Raw genomic sequence first — 23006 nt, 5'->3', positions numbered from 1 at the left:
CTGCCTCCCAGGCATTGGGATTAAAGGTGTAAGCTAATACACCTTGAACTCACAGAGATCTGTTTGCCTCTGCCTTCTAGGCACTGGGATTAAAGGCGTGTGCTACCACACACAACAACTCTCTTCCTTTTTTTTTGTTACTTTAAGAACTTTAAATTTTAGTCTGCATATATTTTTAACACACTTCAAACCATTTAGAAATTTTTTCTGTCTTTGAATCTCTCTTTACTGTATATCTCTCTTTTTCTGACCACATGAATCTTTAATTTACCAAGCAATATCAGTAGGATTAAAGGCGTGGCTTTGCCGGCTGGATCCAGCCCATTCCTTAGCTTTCCAGCCTCAAGGCTGAGGTACTGGCTGTAGCCAGCAAGCGAGCTTCAGCAGCCTGTGCTTGCAAACCGCACAAACCGCCTGCGTAAAAGAGTCAGAGTTTGCCCTGGCAGGACAGCCCAGAAAGCCGGCATTTTTAAATGGCGCAGCTTTTTTCCTGCTATGGCTGAAAATCGAAAAGCATGCGTTCAGCTTTTCGTCAACACCATTTAAGTGTTTCGTGGCAGGACCTCTTAATGAGCTGCAGAGTTCTGTAGCTAAAGCTGAGTCAGGAAGCCTCTCTCAGATGAGGCGCTTGCTTGCCCCTAGCAAGCAGAGTAGACCCGAGAACACAGCGAGTCTAGTTGCCGTCAAACAAATCTTAGCACTTTACTCCAAATGCTCTATTCAAAAGCTCTGTCTCCCGCAGGAGCCAGACAGAGATTGCAATGGCAGCACAGCCCCAGGAAGTCGCGCTTTAAAATGACACAGCGTTTTTTCTGCTACTGTTGCTGAATCAGGAAATCTCTCTACAGCATGCCACCAACAAACAGCAAAAATCTGTGTTAAACTCTTATTTTTAAGTTTTCTCAGGTTTTTTAAGTGGGTTTAGTCCATCACGTGGGGCACCAACTGTAGTAATAGGGTGGCGGGGCTGCGTCCCCAGCACCCCGGCGGCCTGCCCGGCTAGCTTATGCCCCAAAATAATTGCACAGACACTGTATTCTTTTAAGCACTGTTTGGCCCATTCTCTTCTAGGCTAATTCTCACATATTAATTTAACCCATTTCTAATCATCTGTGTGTAGCACCCCAAGGTGCGCTTACCGGGAAGATTCTAGCCTATGTCCATCCTGGGTCGGAGCTTCATGCTGGGAGCAGGGCATGGTGTCTCTCTCAGGTGTCTGCTCCCTAGAGGAGAACTGTTGAATCTCTGAGCTCACTTCCTCTTCCTCCCAGCATTCTGTTCTGTTTACTCCACCCACAGGGCCAAGCAGTTTCTTTATTGGCCAATGACCTTCCTCCATCAAGAAGTATAACAAAAAGTTTGAAGAAATGAGTAAATACATACATGATACCCTGGGAAACCAAGAAAAAAACGATCAAACAGGTAATGGAAACAGTTCAAGAATTGAAAACTGAAATGAAGGCAAGGAAGAAAACACAAACTGAGGACCAGCTGGATATGGAAAATCTAGGTCAATGAGAAGAGTCTACAGAAACAAGCATTATCAATAGAATACAAGAGATAGAAGAAAGAATCTCAGATTCTGAGGACACCATAGAGAAAATAAACGCACGGATCAAAGAAAACAGCAAAGCCAACAAATTCTCAACACAAAACATTCAGGAAATATGGGACACAATAAAAAGACCAAACCTAAGAATAATAGGAATAGAAGAAGGAGAAGTGTCACAGTTCAAAGGCCCAGAAAATATTTTTAACAAAATTATGGAAGAAAACTTTCCCAACATAAAGAAAGATATTCATTTAAGTATTCAAGAAGCATACAGAACACCAAACAGACTGGATCAAAGAAAAACATCTCCTCACCATATAATAATCAAAACACAAAATATACAGGTTAAAGAAAGAATATTAAGAGCTGCAAAGGAAAAAGGGCAAGTAACTTATAAAGGTAAACTGATCAGACTTACACCTGACTTCTCTATGAAAACCATGAAAGCCAGAAGGTCCTGGATAGAGGTACTGCAGAAGGTAAGAGACCATGGATGCAAACCCAAAGTACTATACCCAACCAAGCTTTCATTCACTATAAATGGAGAAAACAAAATTTTCCAGGATAAAAACAAATTTAAACAATAGGTAGCCACAAATCCAGCCGTACAGAAAGTAATAGAAGGAAAATCGCAACCCAAAGAATCCAACATTGCCAACACTGCCTACAATAACTCAGGCATCTAGCAACCCTTCACCAGCATAACTCAAAGAAGGAAAACACACAAACTCTACTACCAAAAACAATAAGAATAACCAGAGTAAACAACCACTGGTCATTAATATCACTTAATATTAATGGTCTCAATTCACCTATAAAAAGGCACAGGCTAAGAGATTGGATACGAAAACAGGATCCAACATTCTGCTGTTTGCAAGAAACACGTCTCAACCACAAAGACAGGCATTTACTCAGAGTAAAGGGTTGGGAAGAGGTGTTTCAAGCAAATGGTCCTAAGAAAAAAGCAGGTGTGGCCATACTAATTTCTAACAAAACTGACTTCAAACTAAAATCAATCAGAAGAGATCGAGATGGACACTTTATACTCATAACAGGAACAATTCATCAGGATGACGTCTCAATCCTGAATCTGAATATCTACGCCCCCAATATAATAGCACCCACTTATGTAAAAGAAATATTACTAGAACTCAAGGCAGACATCAAACCACACACACTAGTAATAGGAGACTTCAACACACTTCTCTCTCCAAGGAACAGGTCAATCAGATAGAAACCTAATAGAGAATTAAGAGAATTATTGGAGGTAATGAAGCAAATGGACTTAACAGACATCTATAGAACATTCTACCCAAATAGTAAAGAATATACCTTCTTCTCTGCAGCTCATGGAACCTTCTCGAAAATTGACCACATACTCGGAAACAAAGGAAACCTGCACAGATACAAAAAAATCAGTGTCCACCAGTGTCTTATCAGATCACCACGGATTAAAGTTAGAAGGCAACAACAAAGCTACTCCCAGAAAGCTGACAGGCTCATGGAAACTGAACAGTCAACTACTGAACCACACCTGGGTAAAGAAAAATTAAGAAAGAAATTAAAGTCTTCCTTGAATTTAATGAAAATAAAGGGAAAACATACTCAAACCTATGGGACAGGGGAGAATGGGGGGAACTTGGGGAAAAAGGAGGATTGGGATAAAGGAAGGTTAGATGAGGGAGCACGGAAGCACAATTCTGAGTTAAGGGAGCCACCTTAGAGTTGGCAAGAGACTTGAACCTAGAGTGGCTCCCAGATGCCCAAGCCAAGGTCTCCAGTTAGTTCCTTGGGCAGCTGAGGATAGGGAACCTGAAATGACCCTATCCTATAGCAATACTGACGAATATCTTGCATATCACCATAGAACCTTCATCTGGTGATGGATGGAGATAGAGACAGAGACCCACACTGGAGCACTGGACTGAGCTCCCAAGGTCCCAATGAGGAGCAGAAGGAGGGAGAACATGAGCAAGGAAGTCGGGACCACGAGGGGTGCACCCACCCACTGAGACAGTGGAGCTGATCTTTTGGGAGCTCACCAATGCCAGCTGGACTGTGACTGAAAAAGCGTGGGATAAAACCGGACTCTCTGAACATGGCGAACAATGAGGGCTGATGAGAAGCCAAGGACAATGGCACGGGGTTTTGAACCTACGTAATGTGCTGGCTTTGTGGGAGCCTAGCCAGTTTGGATGTTCACCTTCGTAGGAATGGACGGAGAGGGGAGGACCTAGGACTTACCATAGGGCAGGGAACCCTGACTGCTCTTTGGACTGGAGAGGGAGGAGGAGAAGGGTGGGAGGAGGGGGAGGGAAAAGGGAGGCTGGGAGGAGGTGGAAACTTGTTTTTTTTCTCCTTTTCTCAATAAAAAAATGAAAAAAAATAAAAATAAAAAGAATGAAAATAGATCCATATCTATCACCATGCACAAAACTCAAGTCTAAATGGATTAAAGACCTCAATATCAGTCTGAACACACTGAACCTGATAGAAGAGAAAGTGGGAAGCACTCTACAACACATGGGCACAGGAGACCACTTCCTACGTATAACACCAGCAGCACAGACATTAAGGGCCTCATTGAATAAATGGGACCTCCTGAGACTGAGAAGCTTCTGTAAAGCAAAGGACACTGTCACTAAGACAGAAAGGCAACCCACCTACTGGGAGAAGATCTTCACCAACCCTGCAACTGACAAAGGTCTGATCTCCAAAATATATAAAGAATTCAAGAAACTAGACCATAAAAGGCTAATCAACCCAATTATAAAATGGGGCACTGAGCTGAACAGAGAATTCTCAACAGAAGAAGTTCAAATGGCCAAAAGGCACTTAAGGTCATGCTCAACCTCCTTAGCGATCAGGGAAACGCAAATCAAGACAACTTTAAGATACCATCTTACACCTGTCAGAATGGCTAAAATCAAAAACACCAATGATAGCCTTTGCTGGAGAGATTGTGGAGAAAGGGGTACACTCATCCATTGCTGGTGGGAATGCAAACTTGTGCAACCACTCTGAAAAGCAGTGTGGCGGTTTCTCAGGAAATTCGGGATCAACCTACCCCTGGATCCAGCAGTACCACTCTTGGGAATATACCCAAGAGAGGCCCTATCATACAACAAAAGTATATGCTCAACTATGTTCATAGCAGCATTGTTTGTAATAGCCAGAACCTGGAAACAACCTAGATGCCCTTCAATGGAAGAATGGATGAAGAATGTATGGAATGTATACATATTAGAGTACTACTCAGCAGTAAAAAACAAGGACTTTGTGAATTTTTCCTGCAAATGGATGGAAATAGAAAACACCACCCTGAGTGAGGTAAGCCAGACCCAAAAAGAGGAACATGGGATGTACCCACTCATATTTGGTTTCTGATCAGTTTTAAACAAAGGACATTGAGCCTATAATTAGTGATCCTAGAGAAGCTAAATAAGGAGAACCCAAAGAAAAACATATAGGCATCCTCCTGAACATTAACCTCCATCAGGCGATGAAAGGAGACAGAGACAGAGACCCACATTGGAGCATCAGACAGAAATCTCAAGGTCCAAATCAGGAGCAGAAGGAGAGGGAGCACGAGCAAGGAACTCAGGACCGCGAGGGGTACACCCCCACACTGAGACAATGGGGATGTTCTATTGGGAAATCACCAAGGCCAGCTGGCCTGGGTCTGAAAAAGCCTGGGATAAAACCGGACTCGCTGAACATAGCAGACAATGAGGACTACTGAGAACTCAAGAACAATGGCAATGGGTTTTTGATCCTACTGCACATACTGGCTATTTGGGAGCCTAGGCAGTTTGGATGCTCACCTTACTGGACCTGGATGGAGGTGAGTGGTCCTTGGACTTCCCACAGGTCAGCGAACCCTGATTGCTCTTTGGGCTGACGAGGGAGGGGGTCTTGATTGGGGGAGGGGGGGGGGAAATGGGAGGCAGTGGCAGGGAAGAGACAGAAATCTTTAATAAATAAATAATATAAATAAATAAAACAAAATCTGTTAAACAGTTATAGTAGATTGATGGATAAAATGTCTCTCCAGGAAGGTAATATGTATACTATAAAAATTATGTCCAAGGATGAGACATTATCTTTACTGGACAGACTTCATACCTTGGAGTCCTGAGGACATTGGAATCAATGAGCATATTAAAACAAAATACCAAACAGGAGATCCAGACTTTATAAAAGGCAGTGTCAAAAAGATCAATGATAGCCTCTGCTGGAGTGGTTGTGGAGGAAGGGGTTCCCTCATCCATTGCTGGTGGTAATGCAATCTTGTGCAACCACTTTGGAAATCAGTGTTTCGGTTTCTCAGGAAATTCGGGATCAACCTACCCCTGGACTCAGCAATACCACTCTTGGGAATATACCCAAGAGATGCCTGATCATCTGGCAAGGGCATTTGTTCAACTATGTTCATAGCAGCATTATTTGTAATAGCCAGAACCTGGAAACAACCTAGATGTCCTTCAATGGAAGAATGGATGAAGAAAGTGTGGAATATATACACATTAGAGTACTACTCAGCGGTAAAAAACAATGACTTCTCGAATTTTTCCTGCACATGGATGGAAATAGAAAATACTATCCTGAGTGAGGTAACCCAGACCCAAAAAGATGAACATGGGATGTACTCACTCTTAATTGGTTTCTAGACTTAAATAAAAGTCAGTGAGTCTATAATTGGATATCCTAAAGAAGCTAAATAAGAAGGTGAACCCAAAGAAAAACATATAGCTATCCTCTTGGGTAGGGGAAGTAGACAAGATTGCCAGGCAAAAATCAGGATCTTAAAGGTAGGGGGGAGGGGGGTAAGAGGAGATGGGGAGAGAAAAGTGAGAAGGGTAGGATGGGGAGAACTTGGGGCAACGGGATGATTGGGATAAAGGAAGGTTGAATAGGGGAGCAGGGAAGCACATATCTTAATTAAGGGAGCCATCTTAGGGTTGGGAAAAGACTTGGACCTATAGGGGCTTCCAGGTGCCCAAGGCGAGGTCCCCAGTTAGTTCCTGGTGCAGCTGAAGATAGGGAACCTGAAATGATCCTATCCTATAGCCATACTGATGAATAGTTTGCATATAACCATAGAACCTTCATCTGGCGATGGATGGAGATAGAGACAGAGACCCACACTGGAGTACTGGACTGAGCTCCCAAAGTCCCAATGAGGAACAGAAGGAGGGAGAAGACGAGCAAGGAAGTCAGGACCAAGAGAGGTGCACCCACCCACGGAGACAGTGGGGCTGATCTATTGGGAGTTCACCAAGGCCAGCTGGACTGTGACTGAAAAAGCAGGGGATAAAACCGGACTCTCTGAATATGGCAGACAATGAGGGCTGCTGAGAAACCAAGGACAATGGCACTGGGTTTTGATCCCACTTCATGTTCTGGCTGTGTGGGAGCCTAGCCAGTTTGGATGTTCACCTTCCTAGACCAGGTTGGCCGGGGGGGGGGGGGGGGGGGGGGGACTTTGGACTTTCCACAGGGCAAGGAACCCTGACTGCTCTTCAGACTTGAGAGGGAGGGGGAGAGGAGTAGGGGGAGAGGGAGAGGAGTGGGGAGGGGAGTGGGAGGCTGGGAGGAGGCAGAAATTGTTTTTTTCTCAATAAAACAAAAGGAAAGTTAAAAAAAGATTTAAAAACATTACAATATTTATCAAATTTGATGACCAGGTCAAAAGGTACAAGGACAAAATTTAGCCTTATCAGTAGGTACCAAACTCTGGGATAGTTTGCCCAGAGTTCTAACTGCCTATCCTGTGATCGCCTCCAGAAGGCCACCTGGCACCAAGTACTGTACCTTAAAGTAATCAAAGAATATACATGGGAACCCAAACATATCAGTAATCTAAAAAAATTAAGCAAACAATAGTTAATTATAAAATACATTCAACCTTGATTAGGAAAATAATCAAATCATAGGTTTCAAACAATAAAGCAACTCCACAAGATTGGCTTCACTTAATCTCATCTGTCCTAGAAAATAGACCAGAGCTTCTTTAAAAATGTTATTTTTGGGGGAAAAAAGCAAAAATTTTAAACCAACAAAAAAAGCAGAAGAACTTGAGATTTCCAAGATCAAATTCTGGGCAAGAGGTATTACTCTGATCCTCAGGATCAGGCTCTTTACAATGAACACAATTTCTCCCTATGCAGCACAACAGCTTTAAATGCTTGGGACAAAATTCAAAACCAAAAAAAAAAGTTAAATCATATATTAGGGTCAAATAGGTCAGAGATAACCCTTTAGTGACTTTTTACAAAGATTAACTAAGGCTGTACAAATACAAATAACAGAACCAAAAGCTAGACATGTACTCAGTGAATCTTTGGCTTTTAAAAAATGCCAAATTAAAATACAAAAAAGACCCCTTGGGCCTTTAATGGTCAGATCAACACCAATAGATAAATGGATCTCACATAGAATAGATGTTAAGACATTTGACTATAGTACTAAAGGTTGGGTTAAAAAAATTCAATGGCATATAAAGACACCAAAATGACAAATATTTTAATTGTGGTAAAATAATGCATCTAAAAAAATTGTAGACAGGAATTCTTGCATTGGCACCTGCCCATCTCTTCCTTCAAATGCAGCCAGGAGAGTCTTGGCATCTTGGTCGAATCTTTGCTGTGACTGACTCTCTGGGTGGATCTCCTCAGTGCAGGAGCAGTAACTGTTCCTGGGCCAATGACCGGTCTGGATGGATCTCCTCAGCACAGGAACAGGGACTCCTGGTAGTCCAAGGACCCCCACAGACAAAAGAGTGAACTTGGGGGGGAGGGCAGGGTCGTGTGGAACAAAGAAGACCCTGCAGCAGAAGCTGAAGGTGCCCTGCACTCCTTTGTGGGGACCTTCCAGCCTGCTGGGCCGACAGACACTCACCACTCCCGGTGGATAGTCTTAGTGCAGGAACAGGAACTGTTCCTGGGCCAAGGACCTTGCAGACAATAGGGCAAGCTTGTTTACTATTGGGTCACCATGGAATAAAGTTAGAATTCAACAGCAATTCTAATCCCAGAAAGCCTACAAACTCATGGAAACTGAAAAGTCAACTACTGAACAACCCCTGGGTAAAGGAAAAAATAAAGAAATTAAAGTAAATTAAAGACTTCCTTGAATTCAATGAAAATAAAGACACAACATACCCAAACATATGGGACACTATGAAAGCAGTACTAAGAGGAAAGTTCATAGAACTAAGTTCCCACTTAAAGAAAACGGAGAAAGCACACATTGGAGACTTAACAGCCCACCTAAAAGCTCTAGAAAAAAAAAGAAGCAGATTGACCCAGGAGAAGTAGAAGACTGGAAATAATCAAAAAGAGGGTTGAAATCAACAAAATAGAAACATAGAAAACAATCCAAAGAATCAATGAAACAAAAAGCTGGTTCCTGGATAACATCAACAAGATTGATAAAAACCCTGTCCAAACTAATCAAACGGCAGAGAGAGAACACGCAAATTAACAAGATCAGATATGAAAAGGGACATAACCACAGACACAGAGGAAATTCAGAGAATCATTAGATCTTTCTACAAAAGACTGTATGCCACAAAATTGGAAAATATGAAAGAAATGGACATTTTTTAGATAAGTACCACATACTAAAATTAAATCAAGACTTGATGAACAATTTAAATGAAGCTGTAAGTCAAGAAGAATTAGAAGCTCTCATCAAAGACCTCCCTACAAAAAAAAAAAAGCTCTAGACCGGATGGTTTCAATACAGAATTCTACCAAAACTTCAAAGAAGAGCTAATACCTATACTCCTTAATGTATTTCACAATATAGAAAAAGAAGAGTCATTGCCAAATTCCTTTTATGAAGTTACAGTTACCCTGATACCAAAACCACACAAAGACTTAACCAAGAAAGAGAATTACAGACCAATCTCATTCATGAACATCAATGCAAAAATTCTCAATAAAATACTGGCAAACTGAATTCAAGAACACATTAGAAAAATTATCCATTATGATCAAGTAGGCTTCATCCCAGAAAGGCAGGGCTGGTTCAACATACGAAAATCTATCAATGTAATCCACCTTATAAATAAACTGAAGGAAAAAAACAATGTGATCATTTCATTAGATGCTGAAAAGCATTTGAAAAACTTCAACATCCCTTTATGATAAAGGTCTTGGAGAGATTAGGGATACAAGGTTCATTCCTAAATATAATAAAAGCAATATACAGCAAACCAACAGCTAACAATAAATTAAATGGAGAGAAACTCAAAGCCATTCCACTAAAATTAGGAACAAGACAAGGCTGTCCATTCTCTCCATACCTCTTCAATATAGTACTTGAAGATCTAGCAATAGCAATAAGACAGCATAAGGAGATCAAGTGGATTCTAATTGGAAAGGAAGAAGTCAAACTTTTGTTGTTTGCAGATGATATGATAGTGTACATAAGCGACCCCAAAAACTCTACCAAAGAACTTCTACAGCTGATAAATACCTTTAGTGGCAGGATACAAGATCAACTCCAAAAAGTCAGTTGCCCTCCTATACACAAAGAACAAAGAAGAAGAGAGGGAAATCAGAGAAACATCACCTTTCATGATAGCCACAAATAGCATAAAGTTTCTTGGGGTAATTATAACCAAGGAAGTTAAATATCTATTTGACAAGAACTTTAAGTCTTTGAAGAAAGAAATTAAAGAGGATACCAGAAAATGGAAGGATCTCCCTTGCTCTTGGATTGGGAGGATCAACATAGTAAAAATGGCAATTCTACCAAAAGCAATCTATAGATTCAATGCAATCCCCATCAAAATCCCAACAAATTCTTCACAGACCTCGAGAGAACAATAATCAACTTTATTGATTGATAGCCAAAACAATTTTATACAATAAAAGTATTTATGGAGGCATTACCATCCCTACTTCAAACTATATTACAGAGCTACAGTAATGAAAACAGCTTGCTTGGTATTGGCACAAAAACAGAGATGTTGACCAATGGAATCGAATCAAAGACCTGGATATTAATCCACAAACCTATGAACACCTGATTTTCGACAAAGGAGCTAAAATTATACAATGGAGGAAAGAAAGCATCTTTAACAAGTAGTGCTGGCCTAACTGGATGTCAACCTGTAGAAGAATGAAAATAGATCCATATCTATCACCATGCACAAAACTCAAGTCCAAATGGATTAAACACCTCAATATTAATCTGACTACAGTGAACCTGATAGAAGAGAAAGTGGGAAGTAATCTGAAATACATGGGCACAGGAGACCACTTCCTACATAGAACCCCAGTAGCACAGACAATAAGAGCAACAATGAATAAATGGGACCTCCTGAAACTGAGAAGCTTCTATAATGCAAAGGACACTGTCACTAAGACAAAAAGGCAACCTACTGAATGGGAGAAGATCTTCACCAACACCACATCAGACAAAGGTCTGATCTCCAAAATATATAAAGAACTCAAGAAACTAGACATTAAAACTCTAATTAACCCAATTAAAAATGGGGTACTGAACTGAACGTAGAATTCTCAACAGAAGAAGTTCAAATGCTCAGCAAATATTGGTTGAATATAATAATAAAAATGAAATAAAATTTTTAGAAAAATAAATAAAGGAATGTTTGATAGAAAAATATCACTGTGATAGAAATAAATTGTACAAAATTTTCAAAGATTAAATATATTATAAAAAATAAGATAATCTTAAAAGTATAATCATTTTAAAAATAAGATCATTAAGTATGACCTGAGTACTTATTTTGGGCAATTTTGGCAAAATTTCAGATGAAATTTTTGTACTTGAATTTATTTAGGTTTTTTTTTTCTGGCTTCATTTTTTTTTCTTTTTTAAATTTATTTATTTATTAAGGATTTCTGCCTCGTCCCCACAACCGCTTCCCATTTCCCTCCCCCTCCCCCGATCAAGTCCCCCTCCCTCATCTGCTCGAAGAGCAATCAGGGTTCCCTGACCTGTGGGAAGCCCATGGACTGCCCACCTCTATCCAGGTCTCGTAAGGTGAGCATTCAAACTGCCTAGGCTCCCACAAAGCCAGTACGTGCAGTAGGATCAAAAACCCACTGCAATTGTTCTTGAATTCACAGTATTTCTCATTGTCCGCTATGTTCAGCTAGTCCGGATTTATCCCATGCTTTTTCAGACCTAGGCCAGCTGGCCTTGGTGAGATCCCAATAGAACATCTCCATTGTCTTAGTGTGTGGGTGCATCCCTTGTGGTCCTGAGTTCCTTGCTCGTGCTCCGTCTCCTTCTGCTCCTGATTTGGACCTTGAGATTTCTGTCCGGTGCTCCCGTGTGGGTCTCTGTCTCTGTCTCCTTTCATCGCCTGATGAAGGTTAATATTCCTGAGGATGCCTATGTGTTTGTCTTTGGATTCACCTTATTTAGCTTCTCTAGGAACATGAATTATAAGCTCAATGTCCTTTATTTATGGCTAGAAACCAAATATGAGTGAGTACATCCCATGTTCCTCTTTTTGGGTCTGGCTTACCTCACTCAGGATAGTGTTTTCTATTTCCATCCATATATGCAATGTGTTTAAAATTCTCTTTCATATAATTTTACATTTAGTTGAATATAGAAATTATAATTTTATGGCATATTTTATATGTCCCTCTCAATTGTTCCAATATGTATACACTGTATGAGAAACAGCTAAAAATAAAGAGAGTATATATGGATTTGACCTATGTACATATTATACAGGTCTTAACATAAAAAAATTGTAGACAAAAAATTCCTAATAATAATATCTCCTCTAAAAATGGCAAAAATAGGAAAACAGCCTTCAGATATATGTAAGAGGTGTGACAAAAGCTGCCATTGGACCAATAAATATAGGTCAACAAAAGATAGACAAGGCAACCCAATACCATCAAAAAAATCTCCTTGGGGGGTTCTCACAAGTCCCCATGAAAAACATGATCATGTCTCACCAAAAAAAAATTAAAATCTAGTGCCTACTGTAAAAAATCATATTAGTCAAAATAATAAAATAGACATTGAGGATAAATCAAAGACTCCAGAAGAATATAATGTTACCTTTGCAAATAATATCATTTCTGACTGGTTATTTCAGGACCAAGCACCTGGGAACAAACAAGCAACCTCCCACAACACACATAAAGATGGAAAATACACAGAGAGCCTGAATTATGTATATTATTGTGTTTTCTTTGAATTTTGTGACTATGAATGAGCTAACGACAGAGAGCCTGTACATTTCATTGAACAGGCTATAAGTTAAACTGACATAAAGATATCTTGACTTCAAAATTTGAATCTAAGGATATGTTGCTTTGGAAAAGAGGTTCTGTTTTTGTCTCCACAGAAGATGAAAACCTGTGGATTTCTTCCAGGCTAATATGGTTTGATAGAACAAGATCACCCAAAAGTTCTCCATGAACCCTAAAAATACTTTGTCCAACAAAAAACAGGAAGCAGGGTGGAGAAGACTACACACAAATTCCCAAAATGATTGTTTATAAATGTTTGTTTTCATTTAAAGGGAGTTCATTATGAATGGTTAAATGGTCACAGTCAATCTCTCTCTAAAAATAAGAAGGAGGGCAGCAGGCGCTGGAGGCACACACATTTAATCCCAGTACTCAGGAGGCAGTTACAGGAGGATCTCTGTGATTTCGAGACCAACTTGGTCCACAGAGTGAGTTCCAGGACTGGTTCCATAGCTATTAAGAAATCTTGTCTCAAAAAAACCAAAAGAGAACCTGGAAACAACCTAGATGCCCCTCAATGGACGAATGGATAAATAAAGTGTGGAATATATATGCATTAGAGTACTACTCAGCAGTAAAAGACAATGACATCTTGAATTTTGCGTACAAATGGATGGAAATAGAAAACATTATCCTGAGGGAGATAACTCAGACCCAAAAAGATGAATATGGTATGTACTCACTCATTTGTGGACTCTATCCATAAACCAAGGTCATTAAGCCTATAGTTCACAAGCACAGAGAAGCCAAATAACAAGGTGAACCCAAAGAAAAACATATATAGATCCTCCTGGAAATTGGAAGCAAACAAGATTGCTGGGCAAAAGTTGTGAGCAAGGGGTTGGGGCAAGGGTGGGGGTGAGGTTGAGGGACGGGGAAAGGGGGAGAGGGAAGGGAGAAGGGAAGGTCTGGCAAGAACTTTGGGGAGTGGAAGGGTGGAGATGGAGAAAGGGCGGATATAGGAACAGGGAAGAAGATACCTACATTAAGGGATCCATTTTAGGGTTGGCAAAAGACTTGGCTCTAGAGGGGATCCCAGGTGTCCACGGAGATGTCTCCAGCTAGGTCCTTGGACAGCAGAGGAGAGGGTGCCTGAACTGTCCTTGCCCCACTATCACACTGATGATTATCTTAAATATCACCATCCATCCAGCAACGAACGGATGGAGATAGAGACAGAAACCCTCATCAGAGCAACGGACTGAGCTCCTGAGGTCCAGTTGAAGGGCAGAAGGAGGGAGAATATGAGCAAGGAAGTCAGGACCTCGAGAGGTTGGTCCACCAACTGAGGAAGTGCACCTGTTCTAATGGGAGCTCACCAAATCCAGCTGGACCGGATCTGAATGACCATGTGATCAAACCAGACTCTATGATTGTGGCTGACAATGGGGGCTGACTGAGAAGCCATTGATAAAGGTACTGGGGCTTATTTTTACTTCATGTTCTGACTTTTTGGGACCCTAGTCTATATAGATGCACAGCTCCCTAGACCTGGATGTAGGGGGGGGAGGCCTTGGACTTCCCACAGGGCAGGGTTCCCTGCCCTCTCTCAAGCAGGGAGGGGGAAGGAGAAGGGAGAGTGGGGGAGTGGGAGGGCATTGGGAGGAGGGAAGGAGGTGTAAATATTTAAATGGAAAAAAAGAAAACATGCCCCCCATGGTATAGAAATGAATATTTTGCATTGGTATGAATCTTGGTTTATTGATACAAATTTAAGGTCAATTATGTTTTATGTTTACTTCTGCTCTTGATTATTGTATTGTGTTTGTGCAGTTCATTTAAAAATGTAAAGTATGATTAAGAAATACAGATTAATAAATAGTCATCCATAATAGTCAAGCTTGTAGTCATGTTAGGTTTTCTAGATGCACAGAGATATATTTCAGATGCAGATATAGTCTTCATACCTTTCAAAGATTAAAAGAATATGGTATTTAAAATGTTTAAGAACTGAGGACTTTTCATGACAATGAGACACTCTGCTTCTGGCAGCACCAAACTACTTCAAGAGGATCGCGAGCATTGAAGAGGCTCCTTATGGAGTATGCCAGCCATTTGGGCAAGAAATTTCTCTTGCCTTGACTGCTTGATGGTCTGCTGTATAAACTGTACATTCAGGGCCCACATAAAAATGACTGCTAAACTTGCCTAAAGGTGAGACCTTCCTTCAGGATTCCTGCTTCATAAAAGAGTCTGCCAGACATTCTGCAGGATACAGAAGAAAGTTACTGACAAACTGTCAACAGAGGTGAAATAATCTTTCAAATTTCCTGCTTCATGGAAAAGTCTGTCAGATACTATGGGCCTGTAGGCTGAAGATGGATGCCCCAATATTAACAGAAGAACTGTGGGTTACTATCCAGGCAGTGAGATGTCTCTGTCAATTCTAGAGTTTTGGAAGTTGCTTATAATGCACTTCCTGTTAATTTAGGTAATATTATATCCTTCTGGGGTCTAGCCTTCTTAGGTTATATAATTATAATTATAGTTTTTCTTAATTATGATCAAACATAAAGTACATATAAATATTGTAACTGTAATTCTCGCTTGATACCTGTTTTGTTATTTATAATTTTACCATGTTAAATTTAAAACCTTCCTTTTATTTAGAAAGAAAAAGAAAGATGATGTAGGATTCTCCTCTGTGTGCTATGAATATGTTTTATTACCATTGGTTATTAAAGAAGCTGTTTTGGCCAATGGCTTAGTAGAGTGCAGTCAGGAAGAAAATCTGAACAGAGATATAAAGAGAAAGTAGGCCGAATCAGAGAGATGTCATGTAGCTGCCAAAGGAGAAAGATGCCAGCCACCAGCAAGAACCTTACCAGTAGGCCACAGCCTCATGGAGATACATGGATTATCAGAAATGGATTAATTTAAGATGTAGGAGTTAGTTAAAAACAAGCCTGAGCTAATAGGCCAAACAGTGTTGTGATTAATATAGTTTCTGTGTTATTAATTGGGTCAGGGTGGCCAGGAAATGAACAGTTGGCCTCTGACTACATATAGCCAGGAATGTGAACGACTAGGTCAAATGGCGAAAAGTCCATGCTTATTCCCATGGTGATCCCACCAGTTTGTATATGAGCAGCAGTGCCTGGGGTTCCTCTTGACCCAATTCTCACCAGACATTGGGGTCAGTTCTCTTGATCATAATAATTCATATTGGGGTGAGACAAAATTTCAAATAAGTTTTAAATTATATTTCTTGGAAGGTTGAGGATGTTAAACACTATTTTAAATATCTATTAACCATTTATATTTCTTCATTAGGATGATGGTGATAGTATGGTAATCATTACTAAAAGCAGAAGAGAGGCGAGAAATCCAGAGAAAAAGATAAGTAAGAAAAGTAGTGTTACTTAAGCAACACAGGTTAAACAATATGATATAATATATGTCTATTTAAAATTTGAAGCATGAGGTAACAATCAACCATACCCTGTCAGATTCACTATTATAGAAATATGATGGACTTAACAAATAAATTCATACAATAGAAAAGAGACTAGTCAGATGGCTGAGACCATTGTCCATGAGTTAAATATTCAAGGCAGCATAAAAGCATCTATTCATTTCAGATTATAAAGTGCTCCATTACAGTAGGTCAGAGGAGTAGGCATCAAACCAAGCTGCCAACCCAAAGGAAATTTACTACTTCTTGGACAGCAGTCACTCTCATAACCTGTAGGCCAAGGAGGATGTGTTCTTAAGGAGACCCCTTGCCATAGTAAACATAGGAAGTATGGTTTGGCTGCCTGGGTCATTGTTCTCTCCCAGATCTGGTCCTGTACATTCACCTAAGATTCCCTCCAGGTCCCCAGTGTAGGACACTGAGATCACTGATCATCTGTGCTTTGTGGCATCAAAGTGACTCGTTAACAACTTTTTAATGAGGACACAGCCAGTAACTGTCAATTAGTACATCATTTAGACTGAAGACCCAGAGTTCAGCCTGACAGCAGCACAATGGAATGAAGAGAGTAGACTTCTCTTGGAAAAAGTCACCAGGCTTTTACTGTTGGGTCTCTAGAGTCCCTTGCAGATCCCAGAGACTGTGATTCTGGATATAGGTCAGGAGGGACCAGGGGCTTGGTGGAAGCATGGGAGAACAGAGGCGAGTGATCCCAGGCTAACCACAGCTCTCAGCAGAGAGAAACTCTTGGGGAAATCAGATGCTCAAGTACAGCGTCTTTGTTTCCTAAATCTATTAAACTCTACATGTTCGGGAAGACACTGGCCTTCTTCTTCCTTCTTCCATAGATATCTTAGACAGCCCATCTATTCCCAGACTTTTAACAAATCACCCTTGTGGAAATGAAACTTGGGCATGGATCAGTGGTGGAGTCTCCTACTCGACTTCTCTGCATGCAGTAATGGTGAAGACTCACGCACACACACACACACACACACACACACACACACAATCTCATTTTTATTCCACTCTATTTGATGTATCCAGGGTTCATTTTAAATTCCTTTGGGGTAATCTGTCATTATTATGCTCAAAATCTTTATACTTCCCATAATCTATAGAATAAAATATATTCTCATCATGCATTTTAAGTCAAAATACTAGCTTACTGCTCAAAGGTCAGTTCTTGCCTTTATCCACTCAATTATATTCATACTCAATTTTTCCCTTTTAAAAATGCATTTTTAGCTTCTCTACTGCCTCATACTATATTCCCAAAGTCAGATGTCTTGGTTGACATTCTGCATGTGATCCTTACTGGTCATGAAAATTCATACAATGGCTCTAAGTTCCCATCCTTTCATTATTTAATTTGTAAATGTAATACAGTAATAAATTATATGTGTATATTATTCAATCTGTAATGATAAAATAAGAGCAATAGAACCTAACCACTGACTTATGTGATCTCTTGATAAATAGGTTATAGAAATATGACTTGTTATATATTGAATTGCTACAAATGATGTTTCAAGTTTGCCATTTATCTTTAAAATACTGAACAGAAATTTATTCTTATTACTGTTAATCTAAATATAAAAATACATCAAAGTGAATAGGGTATAAATTATGGAATAAAGTATAAAATGCAATTGCTTCATTAAGAGAAATAGTGAAATTAATACATTGGCAGTTTTGACATTCATAGATAAAATATTGTATTTTAAAATTAACATATTTGCCTTAAGTAAGTATAATATTTGTAGCATTCACTGACCTAAGCATATAGCATAACAGCATCTTCTAATGCTGTTAAACCTTCATTTATGCACAATCCTTAATGACTTCAAAGAAGCCCATAGTAAATCAATTTATGTCAAATGTTGCTCCATCTGTTCTTTTCATTCTTTAGTTGATGTTACAATATCATGACAGATGATAAAAGGCAAATTCTAGAAAACAAATCTCTCCAAATTTAATCTAAAATTGTAGAGCATACCTAGTTCAAAATGTCTTTAGTATATAGTTTAAAATATATTTGGCATTTGACCTATAATTTTAACATAACTTAGTAAAATACTTTTCATCATTGAAAACTATCTATTGTACACCCATGACACATAATCAAATATCAGTTCACTGTGTCAACATGAATTGATTTCTGGGTTGTCTAATCTGTTCTCTTGATCTTCATATTTGCTTGTATGTCCTTTGGCATGTTTTTCTACTCTTTGGAAATTTGCCAGATAGCCTGGATTTTTAATTAAACCTTTCTAATTTTAATTTTCCTTCAGCTTTTATTTTTAAGTATTCAAAAGCAATTTCAGACGAACTGATTCATGTTTCTCATTATGAACGTTGCTGTACTATCTGCTTAGATATCTACATTCTAGTACTAAATCTGAATGACTTTTCTTCACAGTTGTCTACAGCTCCATTCAGTATTTACAACATCTTCCACATGAGATATACTTGTATACTGTAAGTTTAGCTAAACTTTATTGTACTCTCATTATGCTTTCTATTCTCATACATAAACCCTTGTATTTGAAGCATGTCTGTACTTCACTTGTTTCTATTTTTGAAATTTGTTTTTGCTATAATATTTTCATAATTGCATGAAGATTTTTCATGCCTATATTTTAACCAACTTTATTTTCTCAATACCTAAAAAGTACTAACTGTTTGTGTTAGGGGTTCTTAATCTTCATGTGTGTCCTCCAAGATATAGTATGCTTTCTTTATATTTCATTAAATTTTTGGGTTCATGCATAAATGCTATATTTATATAATTTCCATCTCTAGTAGTTATTTTATACCAATTTAAAAGTAATCTCTTTCATTAGACTCTGGACTTCAAGGAGCCCTCACAAGTCATCAAACCAGGTACTCTACAAGAACTGAATAAATATTGAAACTTTCATATCATTTAGAATCTACCTTTTACATTGTGTAGTTGGTGGACTATTGAATGTTTGCCTTTGAAATTCCATGGTAATGTTTCTCAGAAGTTTAACAAAAAAATCAAGGAAACTGTTAGTGCAGGGGTTATTCATTTGGTGGGATACTTGTGGTTTTCCATTTTAAATTGTTTGAAACCTATTGCACACATTAATTTTCCACCTCCTTATATATTATTATTCTGAGGATCTTAATTTTAAGATAAAATGATGATGCAACTACTGACCACCAATTGTCAGTTTGGGCTCTGATATATTGAAGATGAAGATGCTAGGATTGGCATTAACTGAGAAGGTAAAAAACAATTATAATTTTCTGAGTTGAGGTAGCCTACAGTTCTTAGAATTAAGGTGTGACATTATTCTGACCCACTAAATTAGTTTTTAGGCATGCTTTCCTCCTTTTCCTCCAATGATGCAAGTCACAATGTAATAAATAGTAATTTGTCAAAGTGTTCTGGAGGCACAGGCCAGAGGCACTCATAAAAATACCTATCAAATTTGTCATTAGATAAAGACTGAAACAGTGATATATTGATGAAGGGAAATAAATATAATGTACAAATAAAATGTTCATATTGTTTTTCACTTGATTCTACTTCTTTGCCTCAGGAACCTTTTCATTCAGCCTAGTTACTTAGGTATGTAACAGAAAGATGAAACTACATAAAAACACTCAATTTGTTTTATAATATGCATAATTTTTTTAAAAAAAGAATAGAATAAAGAAAATGATTACCAATATCACAGTTTTAGTGTTTGCTCTATATCCTTGTCTTTCTTTTTAGGCAGCACAAGGTCTGTTTTCTTTTGAAAGGTCTGATTTTAACTCTTTCCCTGCCAATTATCAAGAGTCTAAAAAACAAATCCAGAATTTGATTTGGACAATCAAGAATCTATGTCCTTGAGCACATGCAATACTTATGTTCATGCCCATGGCTACAGGAAACTGGTCAAGAATAACTGAATTTGTTCTCATGAGCTTCTCTTCCCTGCCTACTGAAATACAGATCATTCTCTTCCTGGCATTTCTAGCCATCTACCTAATCACTCTACTGGGAAACAGTCTCATCATTTTGGTGACACTGGCTGATCCCATGTTGCAAAGCCCAATGTACTTCTTCCTCAGAAACCTGTCCTTCTTAGAGATTGGCTTCAACCTGGTCATTGTGCCCAAAATGTTGGGGACCCTGATTGCCCAGGACACAAGCATCTCCTTCCTTGGCTGTGCCACTCAGATGTATTTCTTCTTCTTCTTTGGAGTGGCTGAATGCTTCCTCCTTGCCACCATGGCCTATGACCGCTATGTAGCCATATGCAGTCCCTTGCATTACCAAGTCATCATGAACCAAGGGATACGGGCCAAACTGGCTGCTGCCTCCTGGTTTCCAGGATTCCCTGTAGCCACTGTGCAAACCACATGGCTCTTCAGTTTTCCATTCTGTGCCAACAACAAGGTGAACCACTTCTTCTGTGACAGCCCACCTGTGCTGAGGCTGGTCTGTGCAGACACAGCACAGTTTGAAATCTATGCCATTGTAGGCACCATTCTAGTCGTCATGATACCCTGTCTGCTGATCCTGTGTTCCTACACTCGCATTGCTGCTTCCATCCTCAAGATTCCATCAGCCAAAGGGAAGCACAAAGCCTTCTCTACCTGCTCCTCACATCTCCTTGTTGTCTCTCTTTTCTATGTGTCTTCAAGCCTCACTTACTTTCGGCCTAAATCAAATAATTCCCCTGAAAGCAAGAAGTTGCTGTCATTGTCCTATACTGTTGTGACTCCCATGTTGAACCCTATCATCTATAGCCTGAGGAATAATGAGGTGAAGAATGCTATCACCAGGACCTTCAACAAGGCCCTGGGTCTCAGAAGCCACATCACATGAAATTGCTTTCCCCTCTTTCAATGTCCACTGGAGTGACACCCATTTGTTTAATGGCTGTTAGGAAGCTCAGTAGATACAAAGGAGCATAGAGGTCATTGATATCCATCTATGCTTCTCTGCCTTCCCATTGTGTGAACATTGTTTTCTCACCAGAGTAATTTGAATTTTTGGTACTCTGTGGGAAGTTTGTTCAAGGTATTTATTTTGCAAATAGGCATGAAAGTGGTATACATTGTGAACTGTGTGTGACCCCTTCTAATGTGCACTTGAAATCATATACCAGAAAATACAGTAAAAAAGCATCAAAAGTCATCCTGGCCCTTTGTTTGGCTTTAACTAGTCTGTTCCAGGTAAGAAGGAGCATCCCTATTCTTCTAGTGCAGGATTCTTTTGTTTTTTCCTTTTATTTCACTTTCCCCTTAGATAAGCAGTTTGTAACCTCAAACAGAGGAGGGCCAACTACTAATTCCCATGCATATTTACATGGCCTCAACAATGTCATTGGCTCTTCCCAAAAGCTACTTTGGCCAGGTAAAATAACCTAGTATACATTTCTTCCAATTACATTTTTAGGCTCTAACCCTTTGTTTAAAACAACTGCAAATTTTCACATACTGTCTGTTATGATACTGTCCTCAGCAAGATTCCCATGGACCCTGCAGATGCCAGCACAAGTCCTCTAAGAGCACTAGTGTACTGAGCTTAGTGACTTTGTATTTTAAGGTTATGTGCATTATCAGCATGAAAAGACAAAAGCCCGTCACAAGTTAAACAATATTGAGGAGTTCAAATAATGTCACTGATAAGAGCAAATTAATTTTATGAGTGTGGAAATAAAACCAAAGACATTTAAACAAGTATAACTGGATTCAATTCTAAAACCCAAGTATTTGAATATCAGGATTATTGTTTTTCAGTGCCATATAATATGTAGAAATTGTTTAGTTCAGAGTCATTGTAAAACAATCTTTTATAAGGGTGGGTTGAAGAAGTGAGTGGTCAAGAGTATGCTTGAAAAATACATAAAGAGCTTGCATTTAATTCACACTTCAACCACATGAGGAAAAATACAACTAAACTTCTAACAATTCAAAACAAAGAGCTTCACAGCATATCATGCTGATCAGACTTCTTTTGGAGCATCCTTCACTTAAGGTGCACATAGATAAATCAGAAAACTTATACAAAGATAATTGCACTACTTACATACTGACTGCAAGCATTCAGGTGAAGAGAGGAGCAATATTTGCAAGAGAGAATTTACATGAAACATTCACATCAATCAGTCAAGCTCATTTGTGTTACTAGAAGCCAGAAAAGTCCTACCCTCAGAGTGCAGTTAACACCACATGAAAGCCAGCATGATGTGCTATAAGTCAATACTATACTGTAAAATGACAGTTATTTAGAACATTCTGGGGAAATGTATGTTCAAGTAAAGAGACCAGCAAACACCATAGAAGACATGCAGGCTCTAGAGGATAAGGCTGCAGAGACTAAACCTGGGCAGTGATGACCAGATAAAGAAGGACATGGAAATAGGCTATAGTTGCATGGTATCTCCTTTATGCTTTCAACACAAGTTCACTCCCTTAACCATTATGTCTTCATCTTGTTGTTGATGGCAATCAACTCTTTTCTGAGGTATTAAGCTCCAAGAAGTTGCAATAAATATTTTGTTTGAACAATCCAAAATAAATGTTCAAGAATCTGCTTTGTAATTGCTTTGTAACTCATAGCCTTAGAGTAGAAAATAAAACCACATATTCTTTTTTTTTAAGTTATAAACTGATTGGCCAATTAGCTCAGTCTTCTTTTTTTTTAATTTATTTATTTATTAAGGATTTCTGCCTCGTCCCCACAACCGCTTCCCATTTCCCTCCCCCTCCCCCGATCAAGTCCCCCCCCCCCTCATCTGCTCGAAGAGCAATCAGG

At 39.2% G+C, this 23006-nt stretch overlaps 1 protein-coding gene across 1 annotated transcript; it reads left to right on the top strand.

Annotated features, from left to right (window-relative positions):
* The first annotated feature begins 20111 nt into the window (after positions 1–20111).
* Positions 20112–21071, top strand: LOC121457923 (olfactory receptor 10A5). Its single transcript, XM_041666992.1, has one exon. It carries the CDS (start codon positions 20112–20114, stop codon positions 21069–21071), a length of 960 nt encoding a protein of 319 aa, XP_041522926.1.
* The last annotated feature ends 1935 nt before the right edge of the window (positions 21072–23006 follow it).

Source organism: Microtus oregoni, unplaced genomic scaffold (genome assembly GCF_018167655.1).
Source record: "Microtus oregoni isolate MIOR12 unplaced genomic scaffold, Mior012 000016F_ref0000370, whole genome shotgun sequence".
Classification (NCBI taxonomy): Eukaryota; Metazoa; Chordata; class Mammalia; order Rodentia; family Cricetidae; genus Microtus; species Microtus oregoni.
This window is presented reverse-complemented; position numbering and strand designations above follow the sequence as displayed.